Below are 23040 nucleotides of genomic sequence, written 5' to 3' on the forward strand. Positions count from 1 at the left end.
GATATTTTCCCGGACACGCTGAATGGGTTAAGGGAAAGCTGTCTACACAGGATATTCTTCTTCGTATCAGAGAGGATATTCTGGACGACCCCGGCAGATGTCAGATCAAGGCCATCCTTGCGTTCGATTTAAAAGGGGGCATTTGACAATGTCAACCACCAGAGAATACTGGAGGAGCTTAACAGATTTAACTGTGGTGACCGTACATATAAATATGTGATAGACTTTCTCTACAATAGGAAACCATCCATAAGCATCAGTGATCGGACCTCCACTCCGTTTAATCTAGGTTCGGCAGGGAGCGGTCATGTTTCCGCTTCTCTTAAACCTGGCCATGCGTGGGCTACCAGAGAAGGTAAACCACATCCGCCGCATTGAACATGCTATCTACGCTGACGACAATACGATCTGTTGTTGCAGTGGTAATGAAGGGGAAATTAAAGACCGGCTTCAGGAAGCAGCGAACGTCGTGTGCCAGCATGCGGCGAGGCATGGTTTAACGCGCTCTCCCGAGAAATCTGAGTTACTTCTGATCTACCGGGGCAAGAAACAGAATAAGGCACTTTTGGCGTCCACTCCCTCTGTCGCTATTATGGTCCAGGATATTAGCATTCCGATCAGGAAAGAAATCAAGATCCTGGGAGCCATCATACCGAGTGGCAACACTAACACTGCAACAATCGGACAGCTCCAAGCCTATTCTGAGCAAGTCTCTAGAATGCTACACCGGGTAATCAAGAAAAGCAATGGGCTAAGAGAGAAGAAGGCCCTAAGATTAGTTCAGGCTTTCATTCTCTCTAAGATAACATACGCCATCCAGTACTTGCAGCTTGGCAAAAAGGAGAAAGACCAACTGGATGTTATTATACGAAAGGCAGTTAAGACGCCGCTGGGACTCCCTTTATGCACATCCACAGAGCACTTACTACAGCTGGGGATCTATAACATCATTGAGGAACTAATAGAGGCCCACCGTGTCAACAAAATTGTCAGGCTCTCAACATCTAAGCCTGGCAGGAAAATATTTCAGAAGCTGAGAATCCACCCATCCTAGGAAGTCGCCAACAAGATCGACATGCCCATGCAGATGAGATCACACATCACGAATCACCCCTTATCAAGACGCATGGATGAGGAATACAACAGAGGACGCAGACTAGCCAGAACTAGATGTCTCTCTAAGCGCTGGGATGGAAGCAAGGACACGATCTACGTCGATGTGGCTCGACCCGTTAACGGGGTCGCGGCAATTGCAGCAGTTTCACCCCGGTGGGATATAATTGCAAGCAGTCTTATCCAAGCGGTGGATACCACATCGGCTGAAAAAGCAGTTATCGCACTAGCGATATCAAAGAACCGCAAGGCAACGGTTACGTCCGAGTCACAAGCAGCGGTACGCAACTAGCTCAGAGGTCACGTTGTCGCTTCATGTTGGGATATGTTGGAAACGTCTAATCCTTCCGACGTCGAGATCATCTGGATGCCAGGGCACCTCTGAACGACTGGCAATGAGGCGGCCAACACAGCTGCTCGAGCTCTCCTCCTCCGAGCATCTGGCACGCTGCCTCTCTCTGACACAGTTAACTCCTCACCGTTACTAAGCTGCGCAGAAATTACGGAATACTATAAGATCATAAGGAAATATCCTCTTCCTCACAAAACCCTTAGCAAACTTGAAGAGCACATAATCAGGCGACTACAAACTTATACACTGCCCAATCCCTACTTGTTGAGTAAATGGTATCTAGACACATAAGACTCGTCCTGCCCCTTCTGTGGTGCAGTAGGCACACTCTTTCACGCTGTTTGCGAATGACATGAAACCAAGGTTTGGACAGCAATCACGATCCGACGTATGAGCGCTGGGAGGCAACCCTTCATAGCCACAGTCCCCTCGACCAGAAATCGCAAGCTAAGAGGGACAGGATTACGATGACAACCATTGGGTTCTCCCACTGAACCCACCCAGTATTTATGCTCTTAATAAATGTTTTCCCTCCTCCTCCTCCCCCAAACAGGACTGTAAAGCAAGGGAAATGAAATAAAAATTGATTTTAAGGAAAGGAAATGACGCCTGTCTCACATACCTCAGTGGACACCTAAACGGCGCCGTAAGGGAAGGAATATTTAATATTTCAGACATGTGGTGCCCACAACTACAACTACCCGTTCTGGTAAACATTAAGTTACAGCTGCTTCGAAAGGGGGTTTACGTTATTCGATGCCCTCGTGTGAAGTGCAAATAGCATAATGTATGATAACGGCGCCTGCAGAAAATGTGAAGCACGTTCCTTCTGTCGGTACTCTCCCCAGCTTCCTGTTAATTTTGACTTCCCAGGCACTGAGCTGGGCCTGTATCGGCTCTATACACATGTATAGGGTACCGGTCTACAGACCAGTACCGTATACGGTGCGCTAGCCGAATACCAAGCTAGAGGAAAGCAAACAGAAATAGCAACAAAATCTCAGAAAAATAAGTACAGGCTACAATTTATACAATGGAATTGCAGGGGTTTTAAAAAGAAAAAAGATACGCTATATCAATATCTGGAAGACTTAGAAAGGATGCCGGAAGTCATTGCAATACAAGACGCTGGTACAGAAGTCAAAATTAGATTGTGTAACACCCACTAAGCAGATCCATCCATCTGTATCCTCGTACATAAAAATCGCATGGCCAACAGTGTATATTTACAATTAGAACAAGAAATTGAGCACACATTCGTGCAAGTCCTTCCGAACAAGCGTCTCCAGCAACGAGCCTTTGTTTTAAACACAACTAGTAGACCTCAAAGACGTAAGGGCACTTTCTCAGAGATCTTCCACAAGGCCATTCGAATAGCTGGTAGGGCACTGTTCCTAGTGGTGGGGGACTTTAACGCCTGCAGCTAACAATGGGGGTACCACAAGGAAGACATTAAAGGCAGGAAATTAGCAAAGGCTATTACTGACATGAGTTTCACCATTCTCACAAATCCCCTTCATCCGACCAGAATAGGAAACAGCGTGACTCATGACACATGCCCAGACCTCTCCTTAGTGCAAAACGCAAAAAGATGTAAACGGGTAAAACTGACGAGACGCTAGGGAGTGATCATTGTCTCCTAAAGGTAGCGATTCAGGTAAACAAACTCGGGAAAAAGAGGGGTCGAGCGCGACTCACTGAGTGGACCGAATTCAGAGACTAGAGAATTCCAGAGCGCAGTCAGGAAGGGGGTATCAATGTTGGGCTGAAGCAGTCATAGACAGCAGAGAACAATATACGACCACGGTACAAACAAATGAGGACACATCGGCAGTGGACAACCACCTCATGCATCTGTGGAAGGCCAGGAGGGCTCTCATTAAGAGATGGTGTAGACAAAAACATAATCGGATATTGAAACTTAGGATAGCGGATCTCAGCAAGCAGGCCGAGGCATACGCGACGTCTCTCACAAAAAATAATTGTATAGCCAAGCATAACTCCATGAGCGGCACTCTCGGCTAGAAGAGCGCGTGGAGCTTACTGAGGTGCCTCACTGAACCAAGTCAAACGAGGGGGCAGAACAGTAGAAACTTAAGACGAGCATTACATGAATTTCAAGGTACAAATGAAGAACTCGCTAGAGCGCTAGAAGACAAGTACATATGCACCACAGTAAACCAATACACGGACGCACTGATATACGCCGGGGAAGAAAATGAACAGCTGGATGCGAAATTCACTACATAGGAGGTCAAAGCGGCACTAGCCAGTATGAAGAAAGGCACGGCACTGGGAGATGATCGCATAATGGTCAGTTTACTGGCAAAGCTCAAAGACAAAGCTATTGAGGACCTCTCAGACTTCATCATTAAGATATGGGAAGGGGAACAAATACCAGAAGAGTGGAAAACATCAATAGTGACATTCATACCCAAACCGGGTAAGAAAATCAACACGGACAAATCAAGACCCATTTCGCTTACGTCGTGCGCAAGCAACCGTATGGAAACGATGGTCAGAAAAAGACTATCTGAGTACATGGAGGACCAGCAGCTTTTTCCTACAACTATGTTCGGCTTCCAGGCATGCTTGTCAGCCCAAGACGTGCTTGTACAACCTAACACGGAAGTCATAGGCCCCCTTCACGGCAGTCGACGGGACAGAGCTATCTTTGGATTTGAAGGGGGCCTTTGACAACGTTAAACACAGTAAGATACTAGAGTTTGGGTTTATGGGGGTTTAACGTCCCAAAGCGACTCAGGCTATGAGGGACGCCGCAGTGAAGGACTCTGGGAATTTCGACCACCTGGGGTTCTTTTATGTGCCCAGACATCGCACAGCACACGGGCCTCTAGAATTTCGCCTCCATCGAAATTCGACCGCCGCAGCCGGAATCAAGCCAGCACCTTTCGGGCAAGCAGCCGAGCGCCGTAACCACTCAGCCATCGCAGCGGCGGTAGTAAGATGCTAAAAAATCTCAACACCACGAACTGCAGAAAGCGGACTTAGCAGTACATCAAGTACTTTCTCATGGACAGGAAGACCTACATCAGGATAGACAACAGTAAATTCGGACCCACAGAGATGGGAACACGTGGCACGCCTCAAGGGGCCGTAATGTCACCACTGCTTTGCAACATAGCCATGATGGGCCTTCCCGGGAGGCTCAACGCGATAGATGGCGTGAGGCACGCCATCTATGCGGACGACGTCACTCTGCAGTCATGTGGCAGTGTTGGACAGATAGAGGACGCCTTGCAGGAGGCAGCATTAGCGGTACGTAAGTACGTCAAAGAGCGTGGCCTTAGGTGTGCACCAAATAAATCAGAGCTCCTTAATATCACGGGCGATAAAAAATTGGCAAGCAAAATTCAAATACACATAGATGGAACCCAGGTCTCGAAGGTAGAAAACATCCATGTGTTAGGGCTACAAATACAACAAAAGTAATAATGCCATAGTGATTAACCAACTAAAGTCCACGTGCGAGCAAATCAGTAGGATGATTGGCAGGGTATCTGGCAAGCACGTTGGATTCATGGAAAAGGAGACGTTACGCCTGGTGCAGGCTTTCGTCATTAGCCGAATAACATATGATGTGCCCTACCTCAAACTGCGGCAGAGCGACAAGAACAAATCAGACGTAATAGTCAGAGCGGCCATCAAGAAATCACTTGGATTCCCCTCCAAGACGTCCACTGATCACCTCCTCCACCTAGGAATGCATAACACGCTGGAAGAACTACTCGAAACTAACCAGACAAGCCAAATAATGCGGTTATCAACGACCAAAGTTGGTAGACGAGTCCTCGATGATCTGCACATAGCACTGCCACCAACAACAGAAGACAGAGGGGACATTCCCATGGACTGGAGAGATAAACTACTAGTTAAACCAATATCAAAAAACATGCATCCCGAGCACAATCAAGGTAGGAGAGAAGCCACAGCTAGAGCGATAGAGAAGTATTACGGCAGCAAAAATGGCAGGTATTATGTACACGTGGTGGGCCCTACGCAAAAGGGCATCAGCACCGTCACGGTGATACACATGGGAAAGCTGGTGGATGGACTCTCGGTGAAAACTAGTAAAGCTGCGTTAGCCGAGAATCTGGCGATAGCGCTGGCAGCCGCTCACTCCGACGCCATGCACATAATTTCTGATTCTCAACACGCCTGTCAAAATTACATAAGAGGAAGAATAGCGCCGCCTGAAAGCAGAATTTTAGCAAACGCGCAGCATAGCTTAATACAGGGAACAAAACAATTGGTATGGGTGCCCAGACACCAGGGAATAGAAAGGAACGAGGCTGCTCACACAGCCGCCTGAGCGTCTCTCCCACGGAGTTCCTCTCAATTCCCAGACTCTGTCAGGACTCCTGTACCGAATCCGCTTCCCACATATGCGGACATTACAAAATATCTGCGCCTCAGTAGGCAGATGTTCCCAGAGCCTGCTAAGGGCCTGGATAGAACTTAGGAGCGACATCTCACAAGGCTGCAAACGGGGTTGTTTCTAAGTTCTGCGATTCTAAAACACAAAGACCCAACTTTTTCGAGGTACTATATATTTTGTGAGATGTGGGCAGACACATGTCATATGGTTTGAGCCTGCCAGAAAGATCCGCAAATAAAGAGAGTAAATCAGCCAATGCGAGAGGGCTGGAAGGCGACCTTGTCCGGCTGCTTGGACCTGGAGTCCCAGAGGGCTCTGGTCCAAAACAGCATGGGCAGAGGCTACTGCCAATGGTATGCCGGAATGAGGACTACCACCCAGGCAAGGGAGCGGTGAAACCCTCCACTCTCCTCTAAAACTTGCCCCAGTGCATCCAATAAAGTTTTACCGCCACCATCACTGTGTTCCTTCTACTAGCATGTGTTTCCCTGTAAAGATTACGGTTGTGCATTCGTGTCGTTGTGGTAAGCAAAAAGCGCCAGGCTAAGAATTGAATAGAAACAGCATATCTCCTTGGGAATAAGGCATATAGCATACAGCTTAAGTACCTTTCGCATGTCTCTGGTTTCACTCTGTAGAGACACGTGTGGGAATTTTCAAGTGACGTCGCAGCACATAATTCGGCGTCGTTTGTCTGCTTTGCTGTCCAACCACCTTCACAGCGTGCACAGGAGTTACTCTCTTTTTGCTTGCGTAAATAAGGGAAGATGGGAGAAAATTTGGTAGTCTGTTAATTCAAGATGCAAATGCGCAGTTACAGCAGAGTGCATGGTATGGCGTGGCAATCCACAACGAAACATCCGTCTTCCTTCAGTACGAAGATGTGACAACAGCGTTTACATTGCAGCGGCGAAGCAGCAGGGACACCAGTTTCTCTCCCGTCTGAAGACTTTACATGAACCCGACAGTGGCAGGGCGAGACAGGCCAGTTGAGCAAGATCAACCCAACTTTATGACTGTTTACATGTCGATACTAGTCAGTCGGGCCCCGGAATAAATTCGACCATTTGGGGACCTTTAACGTGACACATCGCGCAGCACACGGGCGCCTTTACATTTCGCCTCCATCGAACCTTACCACGGCGGCCGCGTTTTCAATGGAGGTGAAACGCAAAGGTGCCCATGTGCTGTGCGATGACAGTGCACATTAAAGATCACCAGGTGGTCAAAATTATTCGGCACCTATTTCTTCCCGTCTTCTTTAGGTCCCTCCTTTATCCTTTCCCTTATGGCGCAGTTCTGGTGTCAGCCGAGATGTGAGAGAGATACTATGCCATTTCCTGTCCCCAAAAACCAATTTTCCAATTTTTACTCTCGCGGTGCGCCCTGTCAGGCGCGACCACACATGTAGTGAACCTGCGCCCGCTTCTGTTCTCCCCTGCAGAAAATGCTTTTCCCAGGTGCGAAAGAGAATTAAGTGTAATTTGCGGAGCGGGCTGCTAGTCAACACCCCCTCTGTAGTCGGGATGGCCCAGCCCAACTCGACTGTCGCTTACCTCGAACCGACAGCCTAGTCAACCAGACTTTTGTCGGGCTCATGTAAACAGCCAATGTGTCATGTAAGCGGCTCACTTCACTGCTAAGACGCAAAAAGTCGCACGAGCAGTCAAAGGCAGCGGAAATCGGTGAACTCGTACGGGGAAGTGATGTAGCAGGGCTCTAAATTCTAGCTGCGATAGAGTGGCAGCACTGGTGTCGGTGCGCCTGCAAGGGACTCGGGCAATTCTCCCACCACTGACGCTTTTTGGCGGTGTAGCTCGTACAGATCCCGAGTGTGCGTTTTCCATTGCGCGAACCCGCTGTCTGGAAAAAAATGTGCGCACGTGACCTATTTAGGCAGTTTGCAACCACCAAGACATGTATGACATAAGCCTAATGAGTGTGCTTCACGTTTTCTTTTTTTGCAGGTCTAATGACAAGAAAAATATGATGTTTAAGCATTAATAAAAGCTTCATTAAACTGGTTTATCGTACGGTCTGTCACGCCAGCTGTTTCCAACGTGCTTTTTCTACAGACATGTATAAACGCCCCTCAAGATAGTGGCCTCACTTGGTGTTTATATGATTCAATGATTAGACACCTTTAGCATACCGTGTACCGGAGTACCAGGAGCCCACGTGCAGCGAATGCGCTTGGGCATATCGCCTCGGCCGCGCCAGATGGCGCCATGTACACGGCAGAAGTGCACCCACCAGGAGCATCGGGACCAATCGGCGTGTCCTCACCGACGGTAAGCGGGCTCCAGGTACTCCAGTAACGGTAACACAGTACACGGAATGCTAAAGGTATCTATTATTTTACTTTTTCTCCTGTGAGCCGTCAACGAGTTTATCATGTTTACTATATGCCACCCCTCTTCCCTCATTCGTCTTTCTCCCACTCAGAAGCCATGTCACCAGACACGAGCGGACCCACACAGGCGACTGCCCTTTGGTGTGCGAGGTGTGCGACAAGGGCTTCACACAGCGGTGGAATCTTTCCAGGCACATGCTGATGCACTTGGGGCAGAAGCCACACCAGTGCCCCGAATGTGGCCAGTGCTTCAGCTGAGGGTATCTCTTGGCGCGTCACCGCAGACGGCAGCACTCGTCGATGGCGGGACTATGTAGCACCTGTGCTCTGGCCGCTCGAAGGAGCTCTGAAATTCAAATATGAACGCCACAGGCACCCACTGCACAGGATGTACAGTGGTATGTGTCTACATTGCCCTAAGCATCTGAAACGCCATCTGGCCGCTTGCCATGATTCTGCTGAATAAAAGACAATTCAGCGACTATGGAGCAGTTTCAGTGAGGGTGCGCTCCCAGGTGGCGCTACAGTCCTCTGGGCCAGCACGACACCTTTTTCGTCCTTTTTCTCATTCTCACCCGGTCTCAAACTCACCGAGACGCAACACACCATCGCAAGTTGATCACAATGTTGTTACGCATTTTTAAATGCACTGTCACTCATTTTAGTCCGGGAGCCGTCTGCTGAGGGTGTCTAGAAATTAATGCCGCACTGTATATTATTGCCGTTCGGTGCTGTAGTGTGATTGCAATGGCGAATTGCGTTTTGTCTAGTTGGATCAACACTCAAAATTCCATGCGCTGAGACGAGAAGAATGCCATGTGGTCTTGAGGCACTGCCAAAACAACTCTTTGACATCAGCAGAGAAATTGTAACCTATATCATTGCAATCTACGATCAAACGAACGGCGTAACTTGAAATTTTTGAAAAGGTGTCAGCTACAGTTTTTCTCCATGCCTGATCATGAAGTGTAAAATGCAATAAAAGACTGCAAGATGAAAACAATGGGAATGATTTCCACAGTGCAATTGGCAAGAATCTGAGAGCTTTTTAGCGCTTCTAGAATTTTATTATAGTTCCCTGCCGCAAATGCAATGATATATAGCGTCATGCACTCCCGGTCTGTGCAATATTATATTTTTGAGACACATCCACGATTCTTAACAAAGTTGTTTTCATAATTTTAACACTGACAATGTCTTTAAAGTGTTTTTATTACATGGATGACATTTTAATTGTTCTGAACAAACAGCGCTCCACTTCCAATGAGGTTAGACTAAAAAGTGTACTGGATGATTTTCAGCATCATGGCAATGGGCTAAATTAGAGTCCACTCTCCAGAATTCGTGTGTCCTTGAGATACAAGCAAGTTTTAATCACCAACTGAGGAGACAGCTTTTAGCTGGCTTCCCTCATTCGGTCATTGTGAGAGCGGCAGACATGCTTGTGGAGAAAAGAAGCCCGGTACAAGAGTGCTGAGGAAAACGTGGAGGGTGAACAGAACCTGGAACTGGCAGTGTACATGCACAAGGTCATGTGCAGCCTGAAATAGGTGAGTAATCGCTTCAAATCGATGTTTTGTAGCGATAGCTACATTAAGGTAGCATTTCGTGCCTTCAGCGTGGCAGAGCCGTGGCGGCGCAGCCACGCTGTCACGTGGTGCGGAGAAGCTGCCGGTGGTGCGGCGCCGTGGCTGATCACATGGTTCGCCACTTGGCTGGTCACGTGACTAGCCAATTGGTGCGGAGCAGCAGCTGCTGCCGGCAGCGCGGCGCGCCGCGAAGCCGAGCTGCCACAGCTGTGCGTATGCTCCATGTCAAGTGGGAAAAAGATGAAGGAATGCCCAGCGAAATGTAGCGACGAAAGACTGACTTTGCAATTCAACTGATCAAATTCCGCTCAGCCACCTGTAGCTATTGTGTCACTCCAGGGTTAACAAGAGCTAAACCACCGCCAATTTTAGCCCCCCAAGATGCTTGCTCAGCTGAGCCGTTACATCCCTTACGAAAAAAAAAAATTGCTGCGACGGCTCAAGCTTTAACCATTAATAAAGACGCATCTAGGGAACGCACTCTTCTGATACAGAAGTCGCAGCGCTTTTGCTATGTATATCCTGGCCTAACAGAGCTAGGCCATCAGCAATTTTTTATATGTTAAACATCTTACTTTCTTCGAAACAACATTAAATGTACTCACACAAGACTATATATTTATTATGGGTTAGGTGATATTTGCAACTGTATTATTGTTCTTTGTAACACGGAGATATGGAATCAAATCCAGTTCCAAACGACGTGCAAACCCTGCAGATAATTTCAAAAAGCGAAAATTGAAAACAGAATTCGTTTTTTGGGGGGGAAAGGAAATGGTGCAATGTGATACAGGCATCATTTCCTTTTCTTGAAACCAAGGGTCATTATTCGCCTACTGCGCATTTCGGGTGCCCACCAAGATATGTGAGACAGGCATAATTTCCTTCCCCGAAGAACCAACTCTAATTTCACTTTCTGTCCCCTACGGCACGATTCGGGTGTCCAAGATACGTGAGACCGCTGATGTTACGTTGCTTAATATTAGCGGTGCTCGTCAGGTTGGTAGTCATGTGGTTTCCCCGGCATGCCTCGCATCGGTCACACCTAGCGCTCCGCTGAACGCACCAAAGGGCATCCCATCTTATGCTTCGTCTTTTGGGGAAAGGAAATGGCCCAGTATCTGTCTCGTATATCGGCAGACACCTGAAATCTGCCATAAGGAAAGGGATAAAGGAGGGATTGAAAGAAGAAAGGAAGAAAGAGCTGCCCTAGAGGAGGACTCCGGAATAATTTCGACCACCTGGGGACCTTTAACGTGCACCGACATCGGACAGCACACGGGCGCCTTAGCGTTATGCCTCCATAAAAACGCAGCCGCCGTGGTAGGGTTCGAACCCTGGAACTCCAGATCAGTAGCCGAGCGCCCTAACCACTGAGCCACTGCGGGGGGTTTTTATAAAGAAACCACTTTCATGACCTGTGCATGCGCTGCCGGAAGACGCTTTACTTTTAACGAAGGTCAAAGGTCGAGATAGTTGGTGTAACAGCCGCTGGTGTCGCTGCTGTAGCTGATGTCGTGTGTCAAACCTGACTACCCCCAGTTACGTTCTTGGTTTCACCTCTACCTACATTCAAGGCAGAACATACGGCTACGGCAACCTCTAGATACATTCAAGGCCAAACTTGCTGCCCCGCTGACGGCTCGAAAAGCTGGCGATTGTGGCGAAAAGCATGATGATTGTGATATTTTATGGCGCAAGGGCACATGAGGCCAAAGAACGCCATGGCACAAGGTATTTTCTTCATATCAACGTGGGGCCGAAGACCCATTTCCTAAGCATTTCACCCTAAAGAAGCCAAGCAGCAGGCCAGGGGAAAGCTTGTACCCATTGTACAGTCAAGCCCACATATAACGGCCCCACTTAAGACGAACTTTCGCTTATAACGAACGAGACCTGCACGACCGTCAAAATATACATTGTTTCAATGGCACAAAATCACACGTATAACGAACGCCATTAAGCCCTGCTGATCGGTTACAGTGCATGCACGGCGTAAACCCGGCGCCGTGATGCGAGATAACCTGCATCCGACCCCTTTGTGCGCCTAGCACGTGGCATGTTTTTCCCGAGCCTCATGGCAGGCGAACTGCCCGCCCCGTTTCGTGCCGCTCTCAAGCGAGCTACCCTTTCCCCGCCGACGCGCCTTCCAAGATCGCCATCCCACCCCTCCGCGCAACTCCACTCCTATCACTCTCTTACAGATCGGCGCGTGGCCTTCACGATCAACCGCGCCGCTGCCGATGCCAATCGCGGAGGCCCCGCTCCGTGAAGCAGGCCTTCCATGCGAGCCAAAAGGTGGCTACAATGATGCTCACGGATGGCCCTCTTGGGTCTCTCCGCTGGCGCTGTGCGTCTGTGTCTTTAGCTTGTTTCCGCCTGGGCACCTTTCATGTCTGCCCCATCGCATGCTTTTGTCACTTGTTGAGGTGCAGACGCTTCATTGGCTTTGTTTAAATCTCGGGCCCTGGTTGTAATTCGGGATGGCGGACGAGAACACAGTGTACATTTCCATTGTATTCAGCAGTAGAGGTGATGAAAGCAGCCTGGGCAGAGGTGACGGCCACTTGCGTGCGGAACTCTTTCCGCAAGGCCGGCTTCGTCGACAGTGTCTGATGCCAAGCCTGATGCTTCGGAAGATGACCAGCCCGGTGGCGACTTGTGGCAGCGCGTCGTCGAATCCAACATGAGGGGTGATGACATTGGTTGTAATAATTTTATTTCTGTCGATGACGTCGACACCGCAGAACCGCGCACGGATGAGGGCACCATTTCTGAAGTGCGGGACGAGAGTGACGCAGAGGAATCAGGATGAAACATTGGAGCCAGTACCCATAGGCACGCCTGTAGGAACGGGCTACATTGAGAGCCTCAGTCAATTGGTCTATGCCAAGGGCCTCGGCGAAGAGCACGCTTCTGCTTTAAATGAACTGCAAACCTCCCCCATCGGATTTGCGCTGCGAAAGCAGACGTGCATCATTGACATTTTTGCAAAGAAAAAAATTTGTGTTTTGACAAGCAACTGTTTTTAAAACTATTGTCCACTTACTACGAACTTTGGGATATAACGAACGGATGCCACGTGACGCTCATGTTCGTTATAAGCACGCTCGACTGTATCACCGGTGGGTACCCGGCACTTGCCCACAACCAATCAGGAAGTGCACTTCCACCAAACCTTATGCTTTCACTTACAGTTTCCATTATCTCAGCATGTGCTAGAAAATGTACTAATCTCTGATGTCAGTGAAAATGCAGTCACAGGTACCGGTTGCAGGTCATTAAGGTATTCCATTATCTCTGCAGTGTGCCTCACGAGAAATGGATGCTGAAGTTTCCAGAAACGGCTCTTTGCAGAAGTTTAACCAAAGCCTGTTGCCATGTGCACCTTTTCAAAATGATGACCCAGAAATACGAAGTATCCTCACGTGTCTGGTGCAAAAAAAGAATGAAGGCATGGGTCTTCCTGCTTCTTCAACAGCTGTGATACGTTTGTTACTGGTACTGCTTCACACAGCTTCAGTCTCCTTTTTGACATTTTCTGAAATCACTCCATATCTGTGAAAGATCTCCCTCGCAAACATTTTGGCACTAATGGAGAAGCAAAAAGACCCATGTCATAGGCCTTTTCTTGTGACACTAAAGGAAGGCTCGCCTTTGAGGGTCATCATTACGAAGAGGTCCATGTGGCAACAAACTTTGAGACAATTTCTGCAAGGGCTCCGTGTTCTGAAGCCTAAGAATTTCTTATGAGGTGCCCTGTAGATGTATCAGAACACCTCAGTGAGCTGTTAACGGGCCCTGCGAGTGCACTGTCACTTGACATCAAGGTATGTACTTTTCCTCGCCACAGGCTGCAATGATGTATATGTCGAGCGAAAGCATACAAGATTTCAAAGTGCGCTTCCAGACTGCTTGTGGAGGAAAGCATGAGTCTGACCATGCTCTGTTGTTACCTTTGCTTCTTGCTTGTTCAGTTCTGCAGTGGGTATGATGCGATGACAGGCGTCTGCATCGACTCGTGTTTAACACCCGTCCTGAGCGACCTCCATCTTCATTACATGACAGGCAACTCCATAACGCCCTTCATGCGCAGTGTGTTCAAGGTCAGTGTGTTCTGTCAGCTTCCTGGTCCTGTGGTTTGTGCTGCATTCTCTATTTTTAAAATAATTACTGCCTTCATTCTCCACTCTATGAAGCCTGAATGTGCTACACGGCGCTGCTCCACATGTCATGCAGTAACCTGGCCATTTTTTTTCATACATCGGGGTCACTCAGCTCGCAAGGCATGCTTACTATTATATTCAGCAGACAAGTGTACATGTGAGACACATCCTTAATAACCAATTCTCAGAGTGGTATCTCGTACAAGAATATCTAAATGCTACTGAATTTTTGCTCAATTTTCAGATACACACTCTCTTTAGATTATTAACATAATTTGGCTACATAAGCAGAAGCATAGTACCAGTGCACTCACCGATTGCTTGAAGCACAGTCTGCAAGTTCCCATGCCATCAAGAATACAGGTACTTTTAAATGCACACTGTCCACGTCTTCATCGTGCTATGCCATTCAGAACTTCGGTAGTAAAACTTTCCTGTAAAAAAAAAAGTAGTTTTGCTTATGTTAGACTGGTCATATTTAATTTTACTATATACTATGTACTTCTCATTGTACTGCCCCAGACTAAACAATACCAATGATCGTAACACTGAATTTTATCATATATGATCACCAAATTTGGTGCGAATGCTATTCACCACCTGTTTACAGGAAGTATTCCGAGGCTGAATTGGGAACAGTTGGGAATAAGAGCAAATGAGGAATACCTAAATAATCTGCGATTCGCTGATGACATTGCCTTGCTGAGTCACTCAGGAGGTAAACTGCAAATCCTGATCAATGAGTTAGCCAGGCAGAGCAGAACGCTGGGCTTAAGAATTAACATCCAGAAAACCAAGGCAATGTTCAACAGTCTAGCAAGAAAACAGCAGTTCACAATTGAAAGCGAGGTGCTGGAAGTGGTAAAGGAATACGTCTCCTTAGGGCAGGTAGCGACAGCTGATCCGGATTATGAGAGGCAAATAACTAGAAGGACAAGAATGGGGTGGAGCGTGTATGGCAGGTTCTCGCAGATCATGAATAGCAGGTTAGCAATATCCCTCAAGAGAAAAGTGTACAACAGCTTTATCTTACCGGTACTCACCTACGGGGTAGAAATGTGGAGGCTAACAAAAAGAGTTCAGCTTAAGTTAAAGACAACGCAGCTAGCCATGGAAAGAAAAATAATAGGCGTAACGTTAAGAGACCGGAAGCAGGCAATGTGTGGGGAACAAACGCGGGTTAATGACATCCTAGTCGAAATTAAGAGGAAGAAATGGGCTTGGGCAGGGCATGTAATGCGAAAACAAGATAACCAGTGGTCCTTAAAGGGACTATGCAATAAATTAATTGAGATTACGTAAAGCAGATGAGAGATAGGCATCTCACCACTCGTCGCCCCAGCGTGAGAATTTTTGCGCTAGCATCAATAACAACCAAGACATAGACGATTAAAAATTACACTCCTCCTTTCCCCCCTCAGCTCGTACACGTGGGGCACCAGAAAAAAAATAAAGAAAACAGGTCTAGGACTGGGACCCGCCCATTAATACGCCCATTATTACGTCATCCGCTGACGTTCGGTTTGCAACTTCCGGTTGTCGCACCCAGTGCCCCAGCAGCAGCGTCTCTAGGAATGACATGCCCCGAGTTCAACACCTCGCCAGTCATCGGGTTGGCAGCCGACACATCAAGGCGTATTCATCTCGGGCGGACGAAAACACACTGCGAGTAGCTCCGGAATTCCCGACAGAAGGAGGCGGCAGGAAAAAATTGAAACCATATGCGCGAAGGCAATGCCCTGGCTCACGCTTGCCCGAGAGGGTTGCGCAGCGGCATAAGCAGACGATTTTCACGGCTACCGGAAATGTGCCCGTGACGTCGTGGCTGCCGTGGCTCCAGCGAATGACAGCGTGTGGTGGCCTGCTCACGTCATGGGTATAGTGACGTCTTATTTCACGATTTTAGTTTCAAAATCGGTCACTACGAGCACACCAATCAGCCCGTGGATTTTAAAAAACACGTTTTTTAGAAATTCATAATAAATTTTCGGCTCAGTTCCGAAGGCCCATACTTAGTGTGGATGCTTGTTAGCATCATTTCTAAGCATTGAAAACATTTACAAGCGACTTTTTATTCATTGCATAGTCCCTTTAAGGGTAACGGAGTGGATTCCAAGAGAAAGTAAGCGTAGCAGGGGGCGGCAGAAGGTAAGGTGGGCGAATGAGATTAAGAAGTTTGCAGGCAAAGGGTGGATGCAGCTGGAAAAGGACAGGGTTAATGGAGAGAAATGGGAGAGGCCTTTGCCTTGCAGTGGGTGTAGTAAGGCTGATGATGATGATGAAATTTGGTGTAATTATTATGTTCTTAGAAATTCTGATTGAAATAAATCTGGCAGTGTTATATAAAAAAATCTGGCGCAAGGAAGAAGGAAGCTAGCCAGATAACATGAACGAATGTTTTCAGTTGCACGCAAGGATCAGCACCCTTGCACACAAAATGCACAATTTAACGGGTTTCACCTTTTTGAATAGAATTTCATTGTGCACAAATTTAACTACAGTAATCCCTCGTTATAACGAAATCGCTTTACTTGAAATATCACTTTATTCAAAATTTCTTCTGGTCCCGACACAAACGCATGTATTTTAAGCAGCATTACTCGAAGTGCACGAAGAGCTTGACCCGCTTACAGCGAAGTGGCGAGCGGAGACATCGCATGCAGTGCCAAATTACCGTAAAAGCCAGAATATAGATCGAACTTTTTTTCAAAAGACCATGGTGAAAAGTCGACCCCCATTTTATATACCGGTCATTGGTGGAAAAACTACGGAAGTCTTGCAACTATGGGCAGCTGAAGTCAATAGCCTCCATCACTAACCCCATCAGCAGCAGTTCCGCCATTTTGCGTTTTCGTGGGTGCAAAGCGGAAGCTGACGGCAACTTACCGTCGCCTTCAAGAAAAACGCAATTGAGTATGCGGAAGCTCATGGGAACCTGGCGGCACAGCGCGAATTTGGAGTATCCGAAAAGAGCATTCTGTACTGGCGGAGGCAGAAGCTGCGTATTACAACTTGCAGCAACCAGAAGAAAACATCATTTCGTGGGTGGACTGCAGTGTATCCAGCAGAATTGGAAGGAAAGGTTGTGTTGCATGCAAGATGACTGTGACTGCCGAATGCATCTGCATGAAAGCGGTAGAGATCACGCATGCCTCTAGACTCACGAGGGCGCAATTCCAAGGCTCGCCATCCTGGGTGTGCCGATTCATGAAGAGGAAGGGCTTTGCTCTACGGCGCCGTACTTGTGTGTGCCAAAAACAAACAAGCGGGTCGATGGGTGCTCGATATTGTTAAAAAATTTCCTGGGTGTACATACGATCAGCATTTAAATGAAAATAAATACTGTCACCGTTGTGCAACCTGTCGAGTCGTATTTGTTTCAAGGTAAGGGTGCCTTTCGGTACTTTTTCCATTGAAAAAAATTTTTTCCATTTTTAGAATTGGTTAGTTAGGGGGTCGACTTATATTCCGGTGCGACGTATAGCCCGGCTTCCAGGAAACTTATCTTTCATCTTGTCTTTGACGGCCACTAGTTCGTGCCTCAGCTTGCACGCAGAAACGTGAGCAACGTGCACATCGTAAATGCGCAGAACGCGAGCCAAAGACTCGCCCACGCCCGGCACTTAAGAGACAGCGGCTCGGGCTCGGCAAGGAGGACCAACTGGTTCAGACGGGCGTGACGAACGTTGAAGAACAGAATCCACAAAGTGCCTGGGTAGCCGCATTCACTCAGTTCTCCGCGCAATTGGTGTAGGTCAGCCGCCCGATCTTCTGGCCTTGGGCTGATGTTTTTGGCACGTCGGACGAGGGAAGCCACGACAGAGCGTTTGTGGCAAACCGGGTGAACAGAATTAAAACAAAGGTACCGGCCTGTGTGGGTTTCCTTTCTATAAACTTTGAAAGAGAGGCGGTTGCCACGGCATTCAACCAAAACATCCAGGAAAAGAAGACAGCAGACAGTCTCCTCCTCTACAGTGAATTGAATGGAATCTTCCATGCTATTGATGTGATCTGCGAAAGCACCTAACACGTCTTTTTTGATAATACAGAAGCGATCATCAACGTAACGTACAAAAACCTTTGGGTGTTGTTCGAAGGTAGCCAGTGCGCGGGCTTCTATTGCTTCCATGGTAAGGTTTGCGGTTGTCACCGATATAGATGCGCCCATAGCGGTGGCTTTAACTTGTCTGTAGACTGCACCCCAGAAAACAATATAAGTATTTTCAAGGAAAAACTGCAACAGCTTCAGAAGATCCGATGCTTCAATAGGGGTTCTTTCACACAATCCGTCGTCATTCTGCAACGCTGAGTGGCACATCTTCACAGCCAGATCCACGGTTACGCTGGTGAACAGCGGCTTCACATCAATGGACACCACCATCTCGTCGTACTCCACCGTGACATCACATACTTTTTCAATAAAATCGAAGGAGTCACGTATGAAAGTCGAGCCCTTTCCAACAAGTGGTGGAAAAGCCTTGTGGAAGTAGCCCGACAAGCGGTACAAGGGCGACTGTGTAAAGTCAACTACTGGTCTCATCGGCACGTTTGGCTTATGGATCTTCGGGAGACCATACAAGGCGGGAGCTGATCCATTGTGGCAGAGGAGATTGAAGTAGAGTGACTTGTGGTCCGATGGAATAAATCGGAAGACGTCAGTCAAATGAATCTGCAAGTTTCTTTCTACCTTACGCGTAGGGTCCCGTTTCAGCGGCAAGTACGTACTGTCGTCCTGCAGAAGGTCAGTCATTTTCTCAACGGTGACAACCGCAAACCTTACCATGGAAGCAATATAAGCTTTGTGTACATTATGTCGATGAATGCTTCTGTGTTATCAAAAAGACGCGTTAGGCACTTTCACAGGTCACATCAATAGCATGGAAGATTCCATTCAATTCACTGTAGAGGAGGAGACTACCCGCTGTCTTCCTTTCCTTGACGGTTTGGTTGAACGCCGTGGCAACCACCTCGATTTCAAAGTTTATAGAAAGGGAACCCACATAGGCCGGTACCTTCGTTTTAATTCTGTTCACCCGGTTTGCCACAAACGCTCCGTCGTGGCTTCCCTTGTCCAACGTGCCAAAAACATCTGCCGAAGGCCAGAAGATCGAGCGGCTGACCTACGCCAAGTGCGCCGAGAACTGAGTGAATGTGGCTACCCCAAGCACTTCGTGGATTCCGTTTTTCAACGGTCATCACGCCCGTCTGAACCATTTGGTCCTCCTTGCCAAGCCCAAGTCGCTATCCCTTATGTGCCGGGCGTGAGCGAGTCTTTGGCTCGCGTGCTGTGGATTTACGGTGTGAACATTGCTCACGTTCCCACGTGCAAGCTGAGGCACGAACTGGTGGCCGTCAAAGACAAGATAAAGAAAGAGAAGTTTCCTGGCGTCGTCTATAAGATTCCCTGCGCAGACTGCGACTACTCGGAAAGAGCGGGAATTTCGAAAGGCGATTGAGGGACCACCAGAACGACGTAAGCAACAAGAAGATTGCATCTAATGCAATCGTGGAACATGTGGAAGCCATGACGCACAATATAGCCTGGGAAGAAGCATCAATCATCGCAAGAGAAAAGAATTGGCTGTCACGTCGACACCTGGAATCGCTTATAATCCAAACAACAGAAAAAACCCTAACCACAATGCAGAAAATCTCCCGTCTACGTACGCAAGATGCTTGGGGCGATTACTGCGACGCACTTAAGCTTAGTGCTTTGGGCTTTACACCCAGTGATCAAGGCTTCCGTATGGAAGCCGAAACGTCTTCGTTTTAACAACCTTTGGTCGGCGTTCCTTTCTTTATACATGAATCTTCTACCCGACCAGACGAGTTTTCGTCAGACTTTAGATTTCAATAGTACAAGTTATGTATGAGGTGCTGATCGGCAACTGGGATGAGCAATGCAATGTAAATGGCAATCCAGAGTTGCAGAAAATCAGAAATAAGTGCAATTCAATTGAGACCTTGCCTGGGATCTGAGTGGAATGGCCACCATTACTTTAGAAACAAAATGATACTGTACCAATCATACCTGAAGCAGAATAGCTTTACCCCTGCAAGTCCCGCACTATACCCAGTACCAAGGCAGTGCTAGAAGTAGCCTGAATCTTTCAACCAATAGCAATCATGTGAAGTAAAATGGGACAAGTTTGACAGTTACATTGTTTCACTTCTTCAGGGACTATAGGCACTAAATTTTTGCTCGTGTGTTTTCTTCTTTCAAACGATGCGTTAGACATTTATATACATGGAGTACTCTGTGATATTCGTGTACGACCGCTAAATAATTTATAATTGAATTTCGTCCGAATACTGTTTCGGTGTAATCAGTCGAACGATGACTGTGACGCGTAGTTGGTCTTTAGGTTGCATGTGGCACAAAAACTGGGCTATATAATTGCTGACACATCAGTTTTTGTAATTCCAGGTATTGGAAGAGGCTGGTTTAAATGTCATAGTGAATTAAAACTATGTATTAGCGATTAAATTAGTTTTTCTAGTGCATGACGTGACCAAAACATCAACTTGACGTCACAGTCGTCCAGTTGAGGAAATCGAAATAGCAGAAGAGAAGAAATTCAATCATAAGTTATTTAGCGGTTGTAGGCAAATACCACCCAGTAACCCATGTATTCTAACGTCTAACGCATCGTTTGACAGAATAAAATGCGCATTAAAATTAGGTGTCTATAGTCCTTTCAGTACCCTATGATAAGACATCAGGTTATCATTAAAATTTTATTTGCCATGCTGTGATATTGGGTCAGTTGAGTGATTTTCACAATTCCTGACGGTCCATGCTTCTTGCTCATTCCATTCACCTGATATTTATTTTGTACAGTGACCTTTTCTGGCCACTGCCTGTGCACAAACATCAAGGCATTAGTCACCAAGAAAGATGGGTGTTAAAACTGGTTGAGAACAGAATGAAAACTTTAAAAAAGCACAAGTGTTTAATTCTCAGAAGGCTACAGAATTCATTTATGGTTTGTAGGTGTTTAACATCCCAAAGCGACTCGGGCTATGAGGGTTGCCATCTTGAAGGGCTTGGAAAATTTCGACCGCCTGGGGTTCTTTAACGTGCACTGACATCGCACAGTACACGGGCCTCTAGAATTTCTCCTCCATCGAAAATCGACCACCACGGTCAGGATTGAACCCGCGTCTTTCGGGTCAGCAGCCGAGCGCCATAACCACTGAGCCACCGCGGTGGCTCTACAATACTTCTTTCGGACTGAGATGAATGCTCGAAATATCATCATGAAGAGTATCATGTGCGGCTACAGAAAAAATCACTGCATTTTTCATTTTTCTATCAAAAGAACAAGCAATTACAGCCAATGCTGCTTAAATTAGCTATGGCTTAAAGGTTTAATGTCTATACTTTGAGTAACTAAAAGGGAGGAAGTTATTCTAGCTCCCTTCTCGCTGGCATTAGACTGACTGGTGGCTCCACTCTAAACTGTGATCAGCCCTCAATTCACTTCCATGTCAAAGTACTAAGAAGTAACTCACAGCATCCAGCATGATGTTGCACTTGTTTGCCATCTAACTATCCCCTGGCACTTCGAGGTTCCTGGACACATTAAATATCAGTCAATACCTGTACTGTACATGAAGTTCCTCATGGTGTGCTACATCTTGAAAGAAAGCATGATAACTAAGTGGATAAGATAAAGAAGTCTGTGGGGATAAGGTGGCCACAGCTGGCACAGGACAGGAACAACCGGAGAGGTATGGGAGATGCCTTTGTCCTGCAGTGAATGTAGTCAGGCTGCTGCTAATGATGATAATGAGAAGCACTGTAGTGTTGGCCCGGGGTGGCCGAGTGAAAGGAGCCATGACTCAGTGGCTTGAAAATGACATAAGAGGATTCACTGGACAAAGAACAGGAATTTATAAACTGAATGACCCTTATGTGTCTTACGAGTGCATGCACCTGAGAGGTGATTGCAGCTGTGGACGCAGCTGTCCATCGAAGTTTTGAGTCTGTCGAGAAAACACATTGGGTAAGCTATTCCCTGTTTTGCTGCCGAAGGAAAAATCGTCAGCGAGTGGAGTTACCTTGCTGTTCATTGTCAATATCTACTGCTCAAAGCAAAGAAAACTAGGGTATAAGAAATACAGAATCTCATATTATGCTTTGATCAAATGCAGTGAGAATGAAACAGACTAGAGACTTGTCTTATGATGTTTGCATTCTTTACTTTGCACCAGGGGAAAATAAATTTGTGTACAGTTGACCTACTGCTTGCCACTGTCCTAGAAGAAATGAATCCAGGTCTCAGAAAGTATACCGAGAGAATACTGATGCTGCATGTGCATTTCTCTGAACTGTTCTGAAATATGTACAAGTTACCAATTTTTTTACAACCTGATTACATACTGTAATCTTTGCAAGGTATGAGGTTCATGGACTGGGAAAAAAAGTCAGGAATGGTACCTTTGGTACTTGGCACCTGGACAAACAGCTGACCACTGGGCGTCCCCAGAGGCTCTGCTACCAGGCGCCCCTAGCAACAGTAGCCGATTGTCCAGATCCAAAGGAACCATGCGAATGATTACCGAAAAGTTGAGTTTAAGGACAGCAGATGCATGAACACAAAACAGCTTTCCAACGTTGCTTCAGTGGGATGAATGGGTCCAAATCTCTAAACTATATCTGGCAGTAAACCAATTATCAGAAGAACATCTCGTGCGCAGAATCATCCAAAGACACATTCGACACGCAGTACCAACGTGGGCAGTTTGTGTTTAATTGAATCCAAAAGTTTATGCTGATCGACCAATGTTACTTCAAATAGAGACAGAAAGCGCATTCACGTTGTACTGATGTTATCGTGAACATAACAAGCGGCGAGTAGCAGGGATATAATACAAACAAAAAACCGCTTTCAAAATTTTAGAATATGCTCACCTTCACACAAGTTCGTCAAACAGGAGACGTTGCCGTGTGGCTGCCGCCAAAGTCACTCGCGATGCACAGAAACAATAAAAATGTAGTGCCGCTGACTTTCCTTGAGCAATTTCAGTCGATTAACTTCCAACTGTTCGCACCGACTACACAA

At 47.0% G+C, this 23040-nt stretch overlaps 1 protein-coding gene across 1 annotated transcript in view; it reads left to right on the forward strand.

Annotated features, from left to right (window-relative positions):
* The window catches only part of LOC144128742 (uncharacterized), a 40958-nt gene extending 32483 nt beyond the window's left edge, over nt 1–8475 (forward strand). Inside the window, exon 3 of the mRNA XM_077662433.1 lies at nt 8310–8475. Within this exon, the coding sequence (XP_077518559.1) occupies nt 8310–8475 (166 nt within the window). The remainder of the gene's footprint in view (nt 1–8309) is intronic.
* Nucleotides 8476–23040: the final 14565 nt, after the last annotated feature.

The sequence above is a fragment of the Amblyomma americanum genome, chromosome 1 (assembly GCF_052857255.1).
Source record: "Amblyomma americanum isolate KBUSLIRL-KWMA chromosome 1, ASM5285725v1, whole genome shotgun sequence".
NCBI lineage: Eukaryota > Metazoa > Arthropoda > Arachnida > Ixodida > Ixodidae > Amblyomma > Amblyomma americanum.